The 18,593-nt window shown below is 43.8% G+C and overlaps 2 protein-coding genes across 3 annotated transcripts in view; one reads left to right on the top strand and one right to left on the bottom strand.

Annotated features, from left to right (window-relative positions):
* Nucleotides 1-14,118, bottom strand: part of FAM13A (family with sequence similarity 13 member A) — a 313,755-nt gene extending 299,637 nt beyond the window's left edge. For both annotated transcript variants that reach the window (XM_075544017.1, XM_075544018.1), the window contains exons 1-2: nt 13,881-14,118; nt 13,372-13,529 (exon numbers count right to left, since the gene is read on the bottom strand). In XM_075544017.1, coding sequence (XP_075400132.1) covers nt 13,372-13,458 — 87 coding nt within the window. In that variant the 5' untranslated portion in view covers nt 13,459-13,529; nt 13,881-14,118. The remainder of the gene's footprint in view (nt 1-13,371; nt 13,530-13,880) is intronic.
* Nucleotides 14,119-14,560: 442 nt separating this feature from the next.
* Nucleotides 14,561-17,817, top strand: TIGD2 (tigger transposable element derived 2). The gene is made up of 2 exons (XM_075544016.1): nt 14,561-14,743; nt 14,918-17,817. The coding sequence occupies exon 2, from the start codon at nt 15,895-15,897 to the stop codon at nt 17,470-17,472; it is 1,578 nt and encodes a 525-aa protein (XP_075400131.1). The 5' UTR covers nt 14,561-14,743; nt 14,918-15,894; the 3' UTR covers nt 17,473-17,817.
* The last annotated feature ends 776 nt before the right edge of the window (nt 17,818-18,593 follow it).

Here is an 18,593-nt window from a genome sequence, read left to right as displayed (position 1 = left end):
TAAGAACCAAGACACTATATCTTTTGATAGCCAGGCACCATCAGCTTTCTTCACCACGTTTGCTTATGCACACATTTGTCTTCAGCGATCGTGTAGGAAACTTTGTTACTGATCGAAAGATTCAATATAAATCCTATCAAAAGCCCTACTAACTGCTTTTTCTTTTTTTCTCCCAGAAAAAGGCAAGCTGAACACAAAATTCAAATTAAAATGCCAAGGATCCAGTTGAAATGATTGTGAAATAGAGAAAAAAGTTGAAGATTTAAATTTCCACGTACACTTTAGTCCTCAAAGTAACACCTTTGCTCTTTTTAATGAGGTCTTTTGCAGTCTTCTGCAATTTACCCATTGTTATACATCACTTACTTCCTGGTTGCTTCCATGGACATTGATGAAGATGAATAAAGTCTTTGATGGCTCCAATTCTTGGCCATTTATCATGACATTGTTTATTGTTCTGGTTGTGAGTATTTTCATTTTCTTTACGTTGCTGCGTAATCATACTGATGGCTGTATCTTTTATCTTTATTACTCAATTCTTCTGGTCCTCTTCAATTTTCACAAGCATGACAGTGAAATCTACATATAGCAGTTGGTGAGTCTTCCTCCAGCATGGTGCTGTCTTCCCCTTCATATCGTCCCATTCCACAGATTTTTTTTTGTTCATCATACTGACTGAGTAAACATGATAAAACAATACAATCTTGACATACACCATTTCTAATTTACAGATCTATCTATCTTTATAAGCATTTTATTAGGACACAATCCAGGCAGCATACAAAGTTCAGTCATACCAAGAAGTGTTATAATTAGCATAATCAGTTTTAGAACATATTCTTCTTTCTTGTACTCATTGTTATTAATTCCCAATTTCTCCCCAATCTTCCCCGCTATACTTCTAAGGAGCCTCTAATTCAGTTATTACCTCTATGGATTCACCAATCCTAGATTTCATAGACTGGAAAACAGAGAAAAAATATATCAGAGTCAAGAAGTCTACTGATAAAAACAAAACAAAACCCAACAGAGATAAAACACAGTTTGAAATATAATAACTCAAATATAATAACTCAAAATGTGTCCAAAGAGAGATCACATCCACTCTCCAATGCTTTCTGTAAAACAGCATGCCCAAGACTTCCTCCATATGTATTTCCCCATCAAATCAAATGTTACATTTTATCCATTCAAATCAGATGTTTCATTTTAATTTACTGCAATCATATCTGCAATACTCTATGGTTGATAAGTAGGCTATTCCCTCCTCTCAATTATGGTCAGAGGGAGATGCCAGGAGACTGACTCTATGTGTAATTTTGAGCCATGTAATATTCCCCTGTCCTATTCAAATGACTGCTTCTTTATTTGGGCGTAAGTACTCTATGAAGCCAATGAAATGTCTTGAAATTCCCATCCTTCAAATATCAGTAATGTGTTAGGTTCCAAACAGTCAAATGCCTTTGTAGTATCAATAAAACACAAGAAAACATCCTTCAGGCAATCTCTACTTTCTCTCAGTTCAGGTCTTTCTGACATCAGTAATGTATTCCCCAGGAACACGGCTTTCATTCCTGGCAATTAATGACAGTCCTCTGTCAATAGCCCCAAACTGTAGTCATTTTTTAACTATCTTCAGCAAAAATTTGCTTCTGTTTGATAATGTAAACATTGCTTTGGTGCACTTTTCTTTAAAATGAGCATGGTTATAGGTCTCTTCAAGTCAGTTGCTCAGGTAGCCGTCTCCAGATCTCTTGGCCTAGACAAGTGAGTGCTTCCAGTGTCACATCTGCTGGCTGACACAGTGCGATTGGTATTCAATCAATTCCTGAATCCGGTTTTTACCAATTTCAGTGCAGTTTGGAGTTCTTCATTCCATACCATCTGTTCTTAATCATATGCTAGCCCATGAGATGCTGGACGATCTACCATTTTTGGCATCGAGACTCTGTGTATTCCTTCCATCTTTTGATGTTTTCTGTGTTGTTCAATGTGATATCAATAGAATCCTTCAATATTTCAACTCAAAGCTTAAATTTCTTCTACAGTTCTTTCAGCTTGAGAAGCGCTAAAGATGTCCATGTCTTTGAACCATTCATTATAATACTTTATCTTATCTTTCAGAGCTGTTCACAGAAATTTTCTGCTCAGTTTTTATGCTTCAAAATTTCTTCCATTTTCTCTGCTTACTCTTCAGTCAAGAGTAAGTTTCAGAGTCTTTCCAACATCCACTTTGGTCTTTTCTTTTTTTCCTATCTTCTTAATAACCCATGTGCTTCCTTTGTGTGTGAAATCTTTGATGTAACCCACAAGGCACCTGGTCCTTTGGACATTAAATGTACGCTTTAAAAAAAAGTTTTATTGGTATCTGATTCACATATCATACAATTCAATAGTTCACTCACCTCAGGAAGAGTTGTACAATCATCACCACAATCAACTTTGAAGCATTTTCTTCATCCTTGTACTTATCATTATTAGCTCATTTCCCCCCAACCTCCTCTGCCATACCACCAAGGAACCATTAATCCAGTTATTATCGCTATAATTTTGCCTATTCTGGACTGCATATACATAAAACACCAAGAACAAAACAAGCAAAAACAAAAAACTACCAAAATTAACAAAGTAAAATAGATTAAAACCCCACTGGAAAAGAAAGCAGGAAATATTAAAAACTAGAACTAATTTAAAATGGATAAAAAGGAAAATGAAATGATAAGGTGTTAAATTTTAACCTAAATGCATCTGCAACCATCCACTGTCCGATGTAATTTTCACGAAAGTGAAGATATTCACACCTCTGGTGTATGGTCAGAAGGGATCATTAGAGATTTAATCTACATATCTTATCATTTAATCTGCCTTGTGACTCATTTTTTAAAAGTTGTTTAATTTTTTTTAAGTTAAGAGGAAATATATCTGGATTAAATCCATTCTTGAGATGGCTTCTAAATTCAGGTGTGATACATTCAATTCTACCAGTTATCTGACTGTTTGTTGTCCTGTGGTGGCTTTCTTGTTACTCTGATGCTGAAAGCAATGTCACTGGTATTTCAGATCCAGCAGGGTCACTCAAGGTGAACAGGGTCTCCCAGACTATGACTAGACTGTGCACACTTCTGAGGGATTGACTAAAAATGTTAGGAATAGTAGGAAACACTGTCAGACATGGGGCAGACGATGAGCCTCTGAGGCTGGAAAGGTTTGGAGTCCTGCCTCCGCAGAGTAGAGATGACCAGAGTAATGTAGATAAAGCTTTGGGGACCTTCATTTGCTGATGGAAAAAGACTCAAAATAAGAAGGAAAAAGCTATAGACATTCAGTAATAAATAAAATATGGAAGGTATGAGTCTGAATCTCAGAAAATTGGAAATCATAAAAAGTGAAATGGAATACATAAAGATTGATATCCTATGTATTAGAGAATCAAATTAACTGGTCTGGGCTATTCTGAATTAGATAAGCATAATGTATTATGTCAGGCATGACAAATTCAAGAATTGTTTTGCATTCATCACCAGAAATCGTTCTATATCTTGAAATATAATGCTTTCTGTAATAGGACATAGCTCCAACCCTACAAGGAATTTTAGTTAATACAATTATGATTTAAACTTATGTATCCATCACTAAATCTAGTCATAATGGGAATGAAAACTTCTACAAATTTCTTCAGCTTGACACGGACAGAACTATTAAGATGCATTAATAGTAGGGTGGGGGAGAGAGAGGGGAAATGAGAACCTGATACCAAGGTCTCAAATAGAAAGAAAAAGTTTTGAGAATGATGATGACAACAAATGTACAAATGTGCTGGACACAATAGATGGATGTATGGATTGTGATAAGAGTTGTATGAGCCCCAATAAAATGATTTTTTAAAAGATACATTAATAATTACTGCCAATTGTAATGTAAAAGTTGGAAACAGGGAAGAACAGTAATTAGAAAATATGATCTCAGTGACAGACATGAAACTGGAGGTCCACTGTATTTTTGTTAGGTTTTATGTCAACTTGGGTGGGCCAGGATTCCTTTGCAAGACCAATGGCTTATTCATTGCAAATACCTCTTCTGAGCAACATAAATAGTAACTGTATATGTGGGCCTTCTCAAATAGAATATACAGGAATCAAAATCACTGTACCTTCTGGAACAGACCATCAATTGCTCATGTATAAGTTCATGTTCAACTTGAAGAACATTAAAATAAGGTCTCAAGAGCCGAAATCCAGTGCTGACTCTCAAATAGAATATACAGGAATCAAAATCACTGTACCTTCTGGAACAGACCATCAATTGCTCATGTATAAGTTCATGTACAACTTGAAGAACATTAAAATAAGGTCTCAAGAGCCGAAATCCAGTGCTGACTCTATCCCACCTGAATTTCCAGAACATCTCAAGAGCAGATTTGACAACTTGAACAACTAATGGCAGTAGATATGATGAGCTGTAGGAGGACATCAAGAACATGATATATGAAGAATGTAAAAGTCATTAAACAGAAAGCAAGCAAGAAAAGACCAAAGTGTATGTCAGAGGAGACTCTGAAACGTTTGTTCATCATACAGTGGCTAAAGCAAATGGAAGAAATGATGAAGTGAAAAAGCTGAGTAGAAAATGTCAAAGGAGTGTTCGGCAAAGTATTAAAATAAATTGTGGAAGAAGACTTGGAGTTAGAGAGTCAAAAAGGAAACTAATGTTCAGCATATCTCGAGCTAAAAGAAAGAAGAATTCTAAATCTTGAGGTTCAGCATTGCTTCTATGGGCAAAGTATTGGATGATGCAGGAAGCATACAAAGATGATCAAAGGAACACACAGAGCCACTGTATTAAGAAGACCTAGTCAACATCCAACTATGGCAAGAACTGATGGCACTGAAGGATAAAGACCAAGCTGCACCGAAGGCATTGGTGACAAGCAATGCTTCCGGAGTTGGTGAAATACCAACTGAAATGTTTCAGTAAGCTGATGAAACACTGCAAGCACACAGTCATCTATGCCAAGACACTTGGAATACAGCACCTCATCAATCAAATGTGGAAGAGATCCATAACGACGCCCATTACGGAAAAAGGGGATCCAGAAGAATGCAGAAATTAGCTGTAAAATCATTAATGACTGTGGAAATAAATTTTTGCTGAAGATAACTCAATAATAGCTAAAACAGTATATTGACAGGAGACTGCCATATATCCGAGGTGGATTCAGAAGAAGATATAGAACAAGGGTTGTCATTACTGATGTCAGCAGGATCCTGGCTAAAAATACAGCATACCAGATAAATATTTACTTGTGTTTTATTGACGACACAGAGCCTTCAACTGTGTGGGCCATAACCAACTATGGATGGCGTTGAGAAGAAGAATGGGAATTCTGTAACACTTCACTGTGTTCATGTAAAACCTCTACCTGGCTATGAGACTGTCTTATGAATAAAGCAAGATAATATTGGATGGTTTGAAATCAGGAAAAGTGCACTTCAGGGTTGTATCCTTTCACTATACTTATTTAACCTGTATGCTGATCAGATCATCTGAGAAATTGGATTATATGAAGAAGAATTTAACATTAGGATGGAGGTAGGCATCACAGCCTACAATATGCAGTTGGTGCGACCTTACTTGTTAAAAACAATGAAGACTTGCAACACTTGCTTCAAAGGTTACAATTCAATGTAAAGGAAACCAGAATCCTCACAACTGGACTAACACATAGCGTGATGCATGGAGAAATGAGAGATGTTGTCAAAGGTTTAATTTTGCTTCAATCCACAGGCAATGATCATGGAAGCAGCAGTCAAAAAATTATGTAAAGAACATCTTGCTGCGTGACATCTATTTAAATTGTTGAAGAGAAAGGATGTCACTTTGAAGGCTTGTTTTGCCTGATCCAAGCCATTCTAAAATGCCTTCTATTCATGTGAAAGATGGACCATAAGGAAGACCAAATGAAAAAATGATACATTTGAATTATAGTATTGGTGAAGAACACTGAAAGTACTATGGACTGCTAAAAAAAAAACAAAAACAAATCTGTCTTCCAAGAAAATTCTTTAGAAGTAAGGAGGGCTAGGCTTAGTCTTACGTACATTGGACATACTATCAGGAGAGACAAGTCCCCAGAAAAGGGCATCATGGTGACTAAAATAGAAGATTAGCCAAAAAAAAAAAGAGGAAGATCATCAAGAAGATGGACAGACACAGTGGCTGTAATAATGTGTTCAAATAGAACAAGGGTTAGGAGGATGGAGCAGTGTTTCATTCTGCTGTGGGTTGGGTTGGGTTGGGTTGAAAACAACAGCACCTAACAATAACAACAAAAGCAGAAACCAGTAAGATGGCAGGCTTCTGGATGCAGAGGCAAATGAATCCAAGGGTGGTAGGTAAGAGAGCAGGCTATTGATGATTCCCAGAATTACCAAGCAACACCAAAGAACCAGAGGTTAGATGATGAGCTAGGTGCAGGATCCAGACCCAGCAAAAAGAGAGCAAGCTTTCCACAGCATCCACTATTGGAAGTAGGCTGCACCCTGAGGAAATCTCAAAATATGGGATAACTGTATCTTAACTGCCAAAGCACTGATAAACCTAGATTAGCCAAATTTATATAAAACCTTAAACTATCAAAATGTTGTACAAGGAAAAGAGACTTATCCTCACTTTGAAACATGCAAGCTAACGCCTACTGAAACCCAGTACTATTGAGTTCATTTCAACTTAAAAGGGCACTATAGGAGCTGTGGTGGCATAACAAGCTACGTGTTGGCTGTTAACCATGAGGTTGGCAGTTTGAAACCAACAGCTGTTTCTCAGGAGAAAGATGAGGATTTTAACTTCCATAACGAGTTATAGTCTTGAAAACTCACAGGGATGGTTCTATACTCCCCTATAAGATCACTATGAGTCAGAATTGACTCGTGGCAGTGAGTTTTGTTTTGATTTATAGAGAGCAGTGTAGGATATCTCCTTAGGGCTTCCAAGGCTATACATCTTTGCAGGAGCAAATAAACTCACTCTCCTCCCATGGACCAGCAGCCTTGTGCACAACCACGCTGCCACCAGGGCTTCCCCAACATCCTACAGTGCTGCCTCATAACAAGATGGGTCAGGTTTCTGGGATGGTTTGCCTCGGTTCTTGCTTCTCAATGCTGAAAGAATTCACGCACAGAAGCACTTTTGTAAATCCAAGGAACCTTCATGAGGGAAAGGGAAGATTGGGGTAATCCAGACTCAGATAGTATAGGCTATGTCTAGAAAGCTTGCAAGGCCACGTGGTGTGGGCCTTGAGAAAGTTCGCGACTGAAAATGGCTACTTTGGAAGAGCACGAAACACCCCATGGGAAATGGCTGTTAAGAGGAGTCCACAGAACCAAAAGAGGAGTCCTGGAACCGAAGAAAGAGAGGAGAGAGGCAGTGTGAGTCCTGAAAGTGCACATGAGAGTGATCCTGCCCTCTGAGCTGAAGGAGACAGCACCCAAGAAGGCAGGCCCTACCTCCGTCTGTGCTGTTTATCCCCTCCTATTCCCACTTGGGGTGGGGCATGGTTGAGGGTCTTGCCCTTCTCAGTGACATGATGTCACTGGTGCCTCATGTGTGTGTACCCAGGTTGACCTTCACCTGTGGCTTGGTGACCATGGTCTGAGCATCCCCCGCTTTGATCATCCCCATAGGTGTCTAATGTGTGCCTGATTTCTTTACAGCTCCTTCATTGTGGCACGGCCAGCTAATTTTTGGCCAGCGTAGGCATTCGGTGCAAATAACCCCATCTATCCCTAATTTTTCTACCTTTCAAATGCACCTTGAACTTCACTTTGGCTGAGAAAGTTACAATGGACGGTTTTTGACTCCGTGTAATTATTGAGTGCTTCTTTCATTCTTTAAAGTATCTGCTATGACTTGAGGCACGGCGAGGCACACGCCAAGGCCAATGCCATATTGGGCATAAAAAGAATCCCTATTCATCAGGATTCTGAGAAAGGCGGGAATCAAGATGTCCATTTAGACAGGTAGATCTTTCCACCACAACGAATGTTCCTGGGGTTGACAATGAAGGCTAATTGCAGCTGGGAATTCCTGAGGTCTAACCAATATAAGCCTGCATTATGGGGGAAAATACAATAACATGGAGAGATTTATATGAAAATAACCAGGCAATTGTGACCTCTCGCCAACGTCAAAACACTCAATAGAAACAGATCTGGTTACTGGAACTGGTGAACACAAACTTCCAAAACAGCTACTACACTTCACAAAATGACTACCCAAACAAAAATGCCAAAGGATTTGAACAGATGACCAGAGTATCTTCCAATGGCTGATGCACACATGTTGTTAGGTGCTACTCTCTTACGTACGATTCAGTGAAATACTGCCAGGTGCAGACCATCCTCATAATTACTTTGGTTTTTTAGTCCATTTTTGCCATAATTACTTTTGGTTTTTTAGCCCATTAGCTCCTAGGGAGATGCAAATCAAAACAAATGAAGTAGCTCTCCATCCCCTATTAGAATGCCAATGCTTTAAAGAATAAAATAAATAGGAACACAACAGATGTTGGGAAGACTTCATCATGCTGGTGGGAATGTAACATGGTGTAGTCACCCGGGGAAACTTGAGCAGCTCCTAAAAATGTTGACTAGAGAGCTACGGTGCTGTTGCTAGTCCACTCCGTGCTATCACATGGACAGCAGGCGGAAACACGCCTGGTCCTGTGCCATCCTCACAGTTGCCGTCAGATCTCAGCCCGTGTGGCAGCCACTGTGTCAACCCCTCGTTTTATGGCTCTTCCTCTTTTTTGCTGACCAAGTCTTTAAACGTGAATTCTTCTCTCGTCTTCTTAGGCATTCCAAAGTTCCATGCAGTAAATTTCAGCTATTTCCACGTTTTCCTACTGTGAAAAGTACTGCACAGGACATTGGTATACAATTTCCTGCTGAAGTCTTGCTTTCAGCTTTTCTGGGTTAACTAGATAGGGTTGGGGTGCCTGAGTCATATGGCACTTCTTAAGAAGACTACAGAAGAACTACCACTTAAAGAACTGACATTTAAGGAAAAAAATAATAAAATAAATAAATAATTTTTTAAAAAATTGACATTTAAATTGTGGTGTTGACGAAGAATATTGAAAGTGTCTTGGACCAATAGCAGAGCAAACAAGTCTGTCTTGGAAGAAGTACATCTCGAATGCTCCTGGAAGCAAGGAGGGCGGCAGGCACTCTGTCTCATATACTGTACACATGCTACCAGGAGAAGCAGCCAGCAGGACAGCAGAGGGTCAGCACAGAAAGAGGAAGCGCCACAAAATGATGGACTGACACAGTGGACTCAGCCTTGTGGAAGCAGTCCAGTGTTTAGCTTAGTGGCCCATTGAGTTTCTTTCATACACTCTAAGACACACACACACACACACACACACACACAGAGGAAATTCTGTTTCAGCTGGAGAATTCCGCTCAATATTTACATCCTTTCAAGTAGCTGACAACTTTTCTTTGTGTGTAAATCATCCTTTTTTGCATGGAAATCATTGATATTCAGTCGGCAGGAAATCTTTCCCATTATTAAGAGGCAAACGCTACTTGGTAATAAATATGTTTAATGCAGATGGAATGATACCAGCATCATCACCAAGACTTTCATGACTTTACCTTAAGCGTACTGGAGTACGTCATTTAGCTATCATAAAGCAATAATCTGTGATTAATCCTCGTTTGAGAAGAAACAATGGGAATGGAAACAAATAAAAGTGAATACACAGTCCCTTACAAGTACGGCTTCCTCTTCCCAAAGCTGCCCTAAGGCATCCTGGTGATACCGTGGGTTAAGTGCTTGGCTATGAGCTAAAAGGCTGGCGGTCGGAGACCACGGGCTGTCCCCGTGAAATGCAGGGTAGTCTGCTTTTGAATAACCCGCTGGGCAGCTGTGCTTTTCCACAGGCTGGCTGTGAGGGGGCTGGAATCAAACCTGACAGCAGTGCTTGTCTTAGAGCTGTCCTGCTTACCACAAACCAATTAGGTATGCAGAACACTGTGGCAGCGGGGTTAGTCATTGGGCCACTAAACAACAGCCTGGCAGTTTGAAACCAGCAGCCACTCACTCCACAGGAGAAAGAGGCGGCTTGCTCCTCCCGTCAAGATTGACAACCTCAGAAACCCACAGGGGCAGTTCCACCCGGTCCTGCAGGCTGGCGCTGAGTCGGGATCAACTTGATGGCCATGAGTTCTGGAGTTACTGAAAGTGAACATGACAGGTGGCTAGATTAAAGATAAAGGTGGGTTATCTCCACCAAATGCCGGCACTGGGAAATCAGCTGGCCCTGCCAGAATCGAGGGGTTGGAAGGGAATCAGGCACACTCATTAGACACCTGGGGGAGAATCCAGAACTGGGTATGGACAGACCTGAGCCACCTAGGCCCTGGTGGAAGCCAACCTGAGCACACCCACACCTAGGCACCAGTGACATAACATCACACAGGTATGCCTACGCTTAGGCAATAAGGTTGACCAGTACTCTCAACCGTGCGCTGCCCCTAGTGGGGACAGGAGGGGGTAAATAGCACACTGGTGACAGTCCACCTTCTCTTGTTCAGGACCTTGCTTTCTTGCAGGTTGGAGGGGGCAGGGGCATGCACGGCTTCTCTCTCTGTCTCTCTGTCTCAGGCTGCCTCCTCCTTGGCCGCAGCCCCTTTCCCTGGACTCCGCACTCTGCATTAGCGGCTCCCTCAGTCCAGGGGCTCTTGTCACACTCTCCTGAAGCGGCCACCTTCAGTCTCCACCTCCTGCCTGGTCCCCGTGCCAGCTGGCACACTGTCCAGAACTAGAGTGTACTTTCTGAGAATATAACACCTGAAACTTCCCTTTCTCTTACTTGGATTTACAAAAGTGCTTCTGTCGCATGAATTCTTTCAGCGTTGAGAAGCAAGAACCGAGGTCATCCACCCCCAACCTAACAAACCATATGATGTACTTGCATTGCGATTCTCTCAGCAGAGGAGCACACGCAAAACAATGAAAATCATAAGCTTCTTTCAAGGGATTTGGAGTGATTTTCAAAAATTTTAATCTACCCGATGCCATGCCTGCCTGGTCAACACTGCTGGAAACAGAGCTCTCACTATGAGGGTACCTTTTAGGGATTAAGACAAATATTACAATCTAATAAATGACAACTTTATTTGGATACATAGCCATAATATACTCTTTCTTCTTCTCATGTCACTTTTCCATTGTGATAAGTATAGACTAAACCCACACAAAAAGAACTCATTGCCACCGAGGCAATGCTGATTCAGTGACCCCACTGGACAGGGCAGAACTATCCTGTGACTTCTCCAGACTGTAAGTCGTTATGGGGTAGAAAGCCTCATCTTTCTCCCTCATAGCAGCTGGTAGTTTCAAACTGTTGACCTTGCTATTAGGACCCCAACAACCTACTTTGCCACCAGAACTTGCTGTTAAGCTGGACAGAGTGCAGTGTTTTAAAGCACAATGACTTGGTGTAAGTTTCCATTCTGCCACCTACTCTTGGACAGACTCGCATATCTATGTCTTAGACTGTGTTTTCTTGGAAATAAAGGAGAGGTAGCATCTACCTCATCGTACTGTCATGAGAATTGAGATTTTACATATGGAGAAGGAAAGAAAACCTGGCAGCAGAATTCCCTTTCGAGTAGTGTCATCTGATTAGCGACTGATTCAGCACAGCGCGTCAGAGAAGAAAGTACCAACTGCCCTGCAAATGTAAATGAAAAGAAACATCAGTTTGCACAAATAGCTGAGCCCAGAGGAGCGGGGGAACCCAGAGATAAAAGAAAAACAAAACAGAAAGGGAAGGAAAAGATGGAAAAGCAAGAACGAGTTAAAAGGACTGACAGAACATTCCCAAAGGTCACTGAGCTCTCCAGAGAACAAGGATGCCCCACTTTAAGGACATGCTACTCTAGGTCCTGCCCGCCAATGAAAGATGCCCTGGAAGTGGGTTAAGCAGTGGGTTGCTATACAGGTCGACCGTCACACCACTTCTTTAGAGAAAGCTGAAGTTGACTGCTCCACATAGATTTCGTCTTGGAAACCCAAAGGTTGCAGCTCTACTCTGTCCCATTGGGTCATTATGAGTCAGAGACAACTCAATGACAGTGGGTGTGATCTGGTAGGTGTTGTGCACTCCCGCCCAGGCTCATGCTAACATATCTGCTACAATTAGTGATTCCTTCCCCATCAAAAGGAGCCCTGGTGGCTAGTGGCTATGAGTTGAGTTGCAATCAGCAAGGTCAGCTGTTCGGAAGCAGCAGCTGCTCCTTAGGAGAAAGATGGGGTTTTCTACTCCAGCAAACAGTCACAGTCTCAGAAACTCAAGAGGCAGTTCTACGAGGTCACTGTACATCAGTATTGACTCCGTGACAGTGAGTGAGTAGTCGTCCTTATCAAAGAGTCTGCTGGGAAAAATAAAAAAAAAACACATAAAGGCAAATCTGCCTCATGTAATGTCTTAGCAAAGTCTGCTAAATACAACTGCCTTGTAGTTAAGTATTGTGGAAATCCAGGAATGTGTGGGTGGGCTGTGTGTCAGATTTGAACTCACAGAAGGTGAAGAAAAGGGACGAGCCGTAGGAGACAAAACACTAACGCTGGTGGTATCTGGGAGAGAGTGGGGAAGAGAGATAAGGGTAAAGATTTATCTTTATTTATTTAGAGTGACGCCAACAAGCTCCGCACATCCTCTGTGGGGGGTGGGGGGAGGGTGCCAGGCATCACCCCTGGCTACAGGCTGCCTAACAACCCCTGCTTGACAGTTAGTAAGTGTTAGCTCACTTCCATTATGAAGAATAAACAATACAATTGGAGACAGCTGTCTTATGCTCCATTATTGGGAGAGAAAACAAAGACACAAAAAAGAGGGAGCTTTGAAGTGGTATCAAACTAGCAGGAAATTGTACTTTACTCAGATTAACCAGGACTATGTGGAACTGATGATTGGTGGGCAGGGAAAGTGGGGTGGGTGGAGAGGCGGTGGGAGGGTGAGGAGTATCTAACCACAGGGGAAACAGGTATGTGCTAAAAACACTGATCTCAAGTAATTTCCATCACACCAGGTAATGACAGGCTGCGATCTTGAGGAAGGCCTTTGTCAGCTTTAGCAGGGAGCCTGATCTTCGTCACAAGACTTAGACGCAAATGAAGCTTTTCTATTCCCTGCAGTCTGTACGCTCAAGTGGATTCCTTTCCCTGGGTTTCTGACAGGTCTAGCCACAACTTAGCCTGGCCAAACAGAAGCTGAATTATTATGCTACTTCATTCATGGTCAAATAAAAAGGGTTGGACATTTATATAAAGACGTTAGATATATGTAATAAAAGCCCTTACCAGTCTTCCAAATATTGCTACCCAGAAGAAAACAACGAGAGGAGGAAAGACACAAGGGTGGCAAGCGAGCCTTGTTTTCTGGGTCATCAGGTAGGTGCTGCATCAGACACAGCCTCCTGGAAGGTTATCTGGCTCTGCTGGGAACAGGGTCCGGGAACCTGGAAGGGAAGACATGGTTCACCTGCAGTGCTAGGATTTGTTCCTTTTAAACCACTGAAAATACAAAGCATCTCTGAATGCAATAAAAGGAGTCTATGGTAAACTTCAGTTCCCTTCAGGGCCCTTTCAGCGACATGGGTTGTGTACTGGGTAGGCACTACCCGCAAGGTGAGCAGTTCGAAACCACCAGCTGCTCCAAGGGAAGCAGATGATGCCTTCTGCTCAGATCCATACCCTGCAGGGCCCTCAGCATTGCACCCTCCCAGGGCGGCCTGGCTTGGGGGAGCTGACCCACGCCCCCACGGTGCGCTTGTCTGCGGCCAGTCCAGCAACTGCCTGCACAGGCTGACCTCAGCTCAGGATCCTTGCTGAGGTTCGTCCGGTCCGGGAGGGCAGGCCCGGGCCCGGGGAAGGGGCCGGGGTCTGGGGGCGGGGGACAGGAAGCGGCAGTGGCAGGCGTGGGTAGAGGGTGCCTCCTCGACAGAGCATCAGTTGCTGTTTGTAAACACGCTTCACGTGCGCTCGCGCTGCCCCGCTCGCAGCGGGCTCCAGGCCCCCAAGGGTACCTTACAGCCCTCCTTGGGGGCAATTTCTATCCTCGGGGCGGGGCCGGGGGCGGGGCCGGGGCGGGGGCCGGGGGCGGGGCAGTGGAGGAAGCCTCACGTAAAGGAGTCGCGAGAAATGCAGCAGAGCCTGGACGGAGCGGGCGTGTGCTGCCCCCTCCTGGGAGCCGGGTGTACGTGGGCCCGGCCCCTGCGGCCCCGCGAGGCGCTGTCCCGGAGTCCCCGCCCACAGCCGGGCGCGCGCTCGCCAGGCGGGCCCCGCCCCTCGCCGACACCACGCTTCGGGCGCGCGTGCGCGCTCTCTAATCCCCCGCCTTCCGGCTCCGGCGGCGACGCTTGCTCCTCGCCGGTTGTCGCCCCCGCTTCGCGCCGCGAGCGTCGGCTTCCCTCGGGAGCCCTCCTTTTACTCTGAGGGCGGTCTGGCCCCGCGCGGGCGGGCGGGGAGCGAGGCCCTCCCCGCGGGCTGGCGGCCCCCGCGCCGGGCGGCCGCGCGCGCGCTCGCCGGCAGCGGCGCTGACACCCCGGCGGCCGGCGCGAGCCTGGGAACCGGCCTCCCTCCGCCCGAGGACCGACGCCCCGCGCCCCGGAGCTCGCCTGCGGGGAGAGGCCCTCGCTGGTCCGGGGTCCCTCTGCCCTCGTACCCTCGGGAGGTAGGCGCTTTAGGTCTTCCCTCGCTGTCATCCCCGATAACCTGGATGGTTTGTGCTATTCCAGTTAATCACACCCTCCCGCCCCCCGCAACCCACTAGCAGGATGAATGTGGGTAATGTCACCGACCCTGCTGTTGAAAAGGAAAAAAAAAATGTGTGTGTATTTTTCTGTAGGTTTCGGAGGCTCGGAGTTGCTCTGCAAGCCCGCCGGAAGAACTTGGGTTGGCCCCAGGACGGACTTTTCCCGGGATTCTTGCCACTGAGCCTGCCAGGGGTGGCTGCCTGGGTCCCGACCCCCAGTGAAGTTTTCTGATGCGTTGCCGCTTGGTCTTGTGACACCTCCTCTGGACCACCCCTTGCACCTTTTCGTCCTCAAAGACATTTGGATCAGTGTGCGACCTGTTAAGGTTTTCTGCCCCACCGCCTCTGACTTCCATAACCGTTTTTCCGCGTCACCTGTAAGTCGTGGCCCCGGAGAGCCAGCATTCCATTCTGTGCGCTGACAGACTGTGAGGCCAGGGGACTGAGATGTTGAGTCTGCAAGCCCCCCTCTTGAATTAAGCGGTCGTGTTTTATCCCCCCCCCCCCCCCAAGCACATTTCCCAGAATATCCCCAACCCGAGCTTTTGTGGCTGTAGCAAAACGGCTCACCTGCAGCCACGAAGAGAATTCAATATTCAGCAGGACCATTTTAGAGGACTGTCTTGGTTCCACCTCTAACCAGGAGGTTCTCACCTCTGATAGGTGAGATTCTAGTGCATGAAAAAGATCTTTAAGTCAGGAGGAAGAAAGATTAATTGAAATAAGTCCTGGTTTTAAAAACACCACAAACTGTTTTGTGGGTCTCTTCTCTGCCCGACTTTCCGTATATTAGAGGCAAACATGCCCAGTCTAGGCACCAGTAGATCCCTTAGATTGAGTTTTTCTGGCACTCTGACTTTATAACTGTAAAATAATTTTAAAACAATAAGTGAACAGACTCATAGACTTTTTTGGAAATTGACCAGCCTATTAACCATATAGGTCTTGGGGGGGGAAGCAGGGAGGAAAGAGGGGCCATAAGACCCAATTTTCTAATCTCTCAGTAGAAACCAACCAATCAAAGGTGTTAAATACCTTGTCCTAGTAATTGCCAAACGATTAGACTTAGAATGTTGGGGAAACGAAAACGTGTGGTGTTGACAATTAAAGACAAGCTTGATATTATTAAGAAACTCGAGGAAGGCACCTCTTTCAAAAAACTTTCCGTGGTGTATGGAATTGGTGAATCTACCGTTCGAGATATTAAAAAGAACAAAGACAGGATTATAAACTATGCAAACAGTTCAGATCCTACAAGTGGAGTATCCAAACGAAAATCCATGAAATCATCAACATATGAGGAACTTGACAGGGTTATGATAGAGTGGTTCAATCAACAGAAAACAGATGGGATTCCAGTGTCAGGAACAATTTGTGCCAAACAAGCCAAGTTCTTTTTTGATGCGTTAGGGATGGAAGGTGATTTTAATGCTTCATCTGGCTGGCTCACTCGATTTAAGCAGCGTCATGGTATTCCAAAGGCTGCCGGTAAAGGAACCAAATTAAAAGGAGATGAAACTGCTGCCCATGAATTCTGTGGTAACTTTCAGCAATTTGTTGAGAAGGAGAATCTGCAGCCAGAGCAAATTTATGGTGCTGACCATACTGGGTTGTTCTGGAAATGTCTCCCATCAAGGACAGTTACTCTGGAAGCCGAGCAAAGCAGTTCTGGGTACAGGACAAGCAGAGAGAGAATCATTATAATGTGTTGTGCAAATGCCACCGGTTTACACAAACTTAATCTTTGCGTTGTGGGGAAAGCAAAAAAGCCCCGAGCATTTAAAGGAACGGACCTCGCTAACCTTCCTGTCACTTATTTCAGTCAAAAGGGGGCATGGATCGAACATTCTGTTTTCAGCCAGTGGTTTGAAAAATACTTTGTGCCGCAGGTACAGAAGCATTTGAAGTCCAGGGGGCTTTTGGAGAAAGCAGTGCTGCTTCTGGACTTCCCCCCGGCACATCCACATGAAGAACTGCTGAGTTCAGATGATGGGAGAATTATCGTCAAGTACGTGCCACCTAATGTTACAAGCCTGATTCAACCTATGAACCAGGGAGTCCTAGCAACGCTAAAAAGATACTACCGAGCAGGACTTCTCCAGAGATACATGGATGAAGGAATTGACCCGAAAATGTTTTGGAAGAACTTGACCGTGTTGGATGCAATCTATGAAGTGTCAAGAGCATGGAATATGGTAAAGTCAAGTACGATAACTAAAGCATGGAAAAAACTTTTCCCTGGCAATGAGAATTCTAGTGTGAACATTGACGAGGGAGCCATTTTAGCAGCTGATTTATCAACGGTCTTGCAGAATACGGAAGACTGTGAACATGCTGACATTGAGAATATTGACCAGTGGTTTGACTCTCAGTGTAATGACTCAAGCTGCCGGAGGCCAACTGACAGCGAAGGTGCTGAGGACCGGGCCACGCCTGCTGAGCAAAAGCCTTTCGGTAAGACCAGGAAAACAGGACTGAATCCAGAAAAGCACATTAGCCATAAAGCTGCACTTGAGTGGACTGAAAATCTACTGGATTATCTCGAGCAACAAGATGACATGCTTCTGTCTGACAAATTGGTATTAAGGAGACTACGGACGATAATAAGAAGAAAGCAGAAGATCCAAAATAGTAAAAATCAGGAATAGTGCTCTTAAGTGTCTTGTATTTGTACCTTCATGACTTCTGATCTGCAGTGGAACTTAATTATCTGGTTGGAGGTGCTGTGGATTCCAAGGCCAAAAAGGTTCCATTCTGTCCATGATTTTAAGTCAACCTGCCGTTTCTTTTTGATTCCTAAACTACACCTTTAATGTTGACACTAGTAGTTGGGCTGCCATGTAACTGACCTCTCCACTGTTTCTAATCTGTGTCATACAAATTAGATCATGAGGGATTTGAGGTCAGGGGTTGTTTTTCGTTGAGCCTGCATTGCATTGTGTATATCAGAGAATCATTCACACTACTGGCACTCAATAAATTCTTAAATTTAATTTTTATGATCTTCTGAACTTTAATTTACATAATGACAAATGGTGGGGGAAAGTGTCCATTTCCATTATGCTTCCACTACTGAAAAACTCAGATTACCAGAAATTATATTTGAAGTATTTCAGTATGACTGTGGAGAACTTAAGATAGTCCCATCCTTCAATATGCCATTTCTGTACCAACAGTAATTTGGTAATTAGCAATTCAGTGTAATGCAGGAAGGCAAGAAAAGACTAAAATGTCACTAGAAAAGGGGTTTTCCATCTGATCACTAGGGAGAATTTCTTCATAGTTGAGGGATGTCATCTTCATTTGTTAAATGTAGCACTCAGTTCTCATATTGTTGCAATTCGAAGAAGTAAGGATACATCTTACTATTTGTCACATCACTTTTTAGCACACAAACCAAACCCACCCGCCAGCATGGAGTCCATGTTGGCTCCTAGTGGTGCTAGAGAAAGAGTAGAACCACTCCCTGGGGTTTGTCACATGGGACTCTTGGAGCAACAGGTAATTTTGAACCAATGACCTTTAGGTTAGTAGTCCTTAACCCACTACCACCAGGGCTCCAGTTCCTTTAAGCGTCTAGCTATATAAACAGTTTTTCTCTTTAAGGAGCTACTTGACATTTATGTAACTCTTTAAAGCGTAGTAAAATGTATCTGGTGATTTCATACAGTATATTTTTCAGTCAGAGATGCCCTGGTGGTGGTGTGGTTACATTTTGAGTTGCTAAGCACATAAGGTCAGCAGTTCAAAACCATCCACCGCTCCTTGG

The sequence above is a fragment of the Tenrec ecaudatus genome, chromosome 3, assembly GCF_050624435.1.
Source record: "Tenrec ecaudatus isolate mTenEca1 chromosome 3, mTenEca1.hap1, whole genome shotgun sequence".
NCBI lineage: Eukaryota > Metazoa > Chordata > Mammalia > Afrosoricida > Tenrecidae > Tenrec > Tenrec ecaudatus.
The sequence above is the reverse complement of the archived record's forward strand: the minus strand, read 5'-3'. Positions and strand labels throughout refer to the sequence as shown.

Bases quoted from the DNA above. Each gene is read 5' to 3' on its own strand.
- TIGD2 (XM_075544016.1), top strand. From the start codon at position 15,895: ATGTTGGGGAAACGAAAACGTGTGGTGTTGACAATTAAAGACAAGCTT.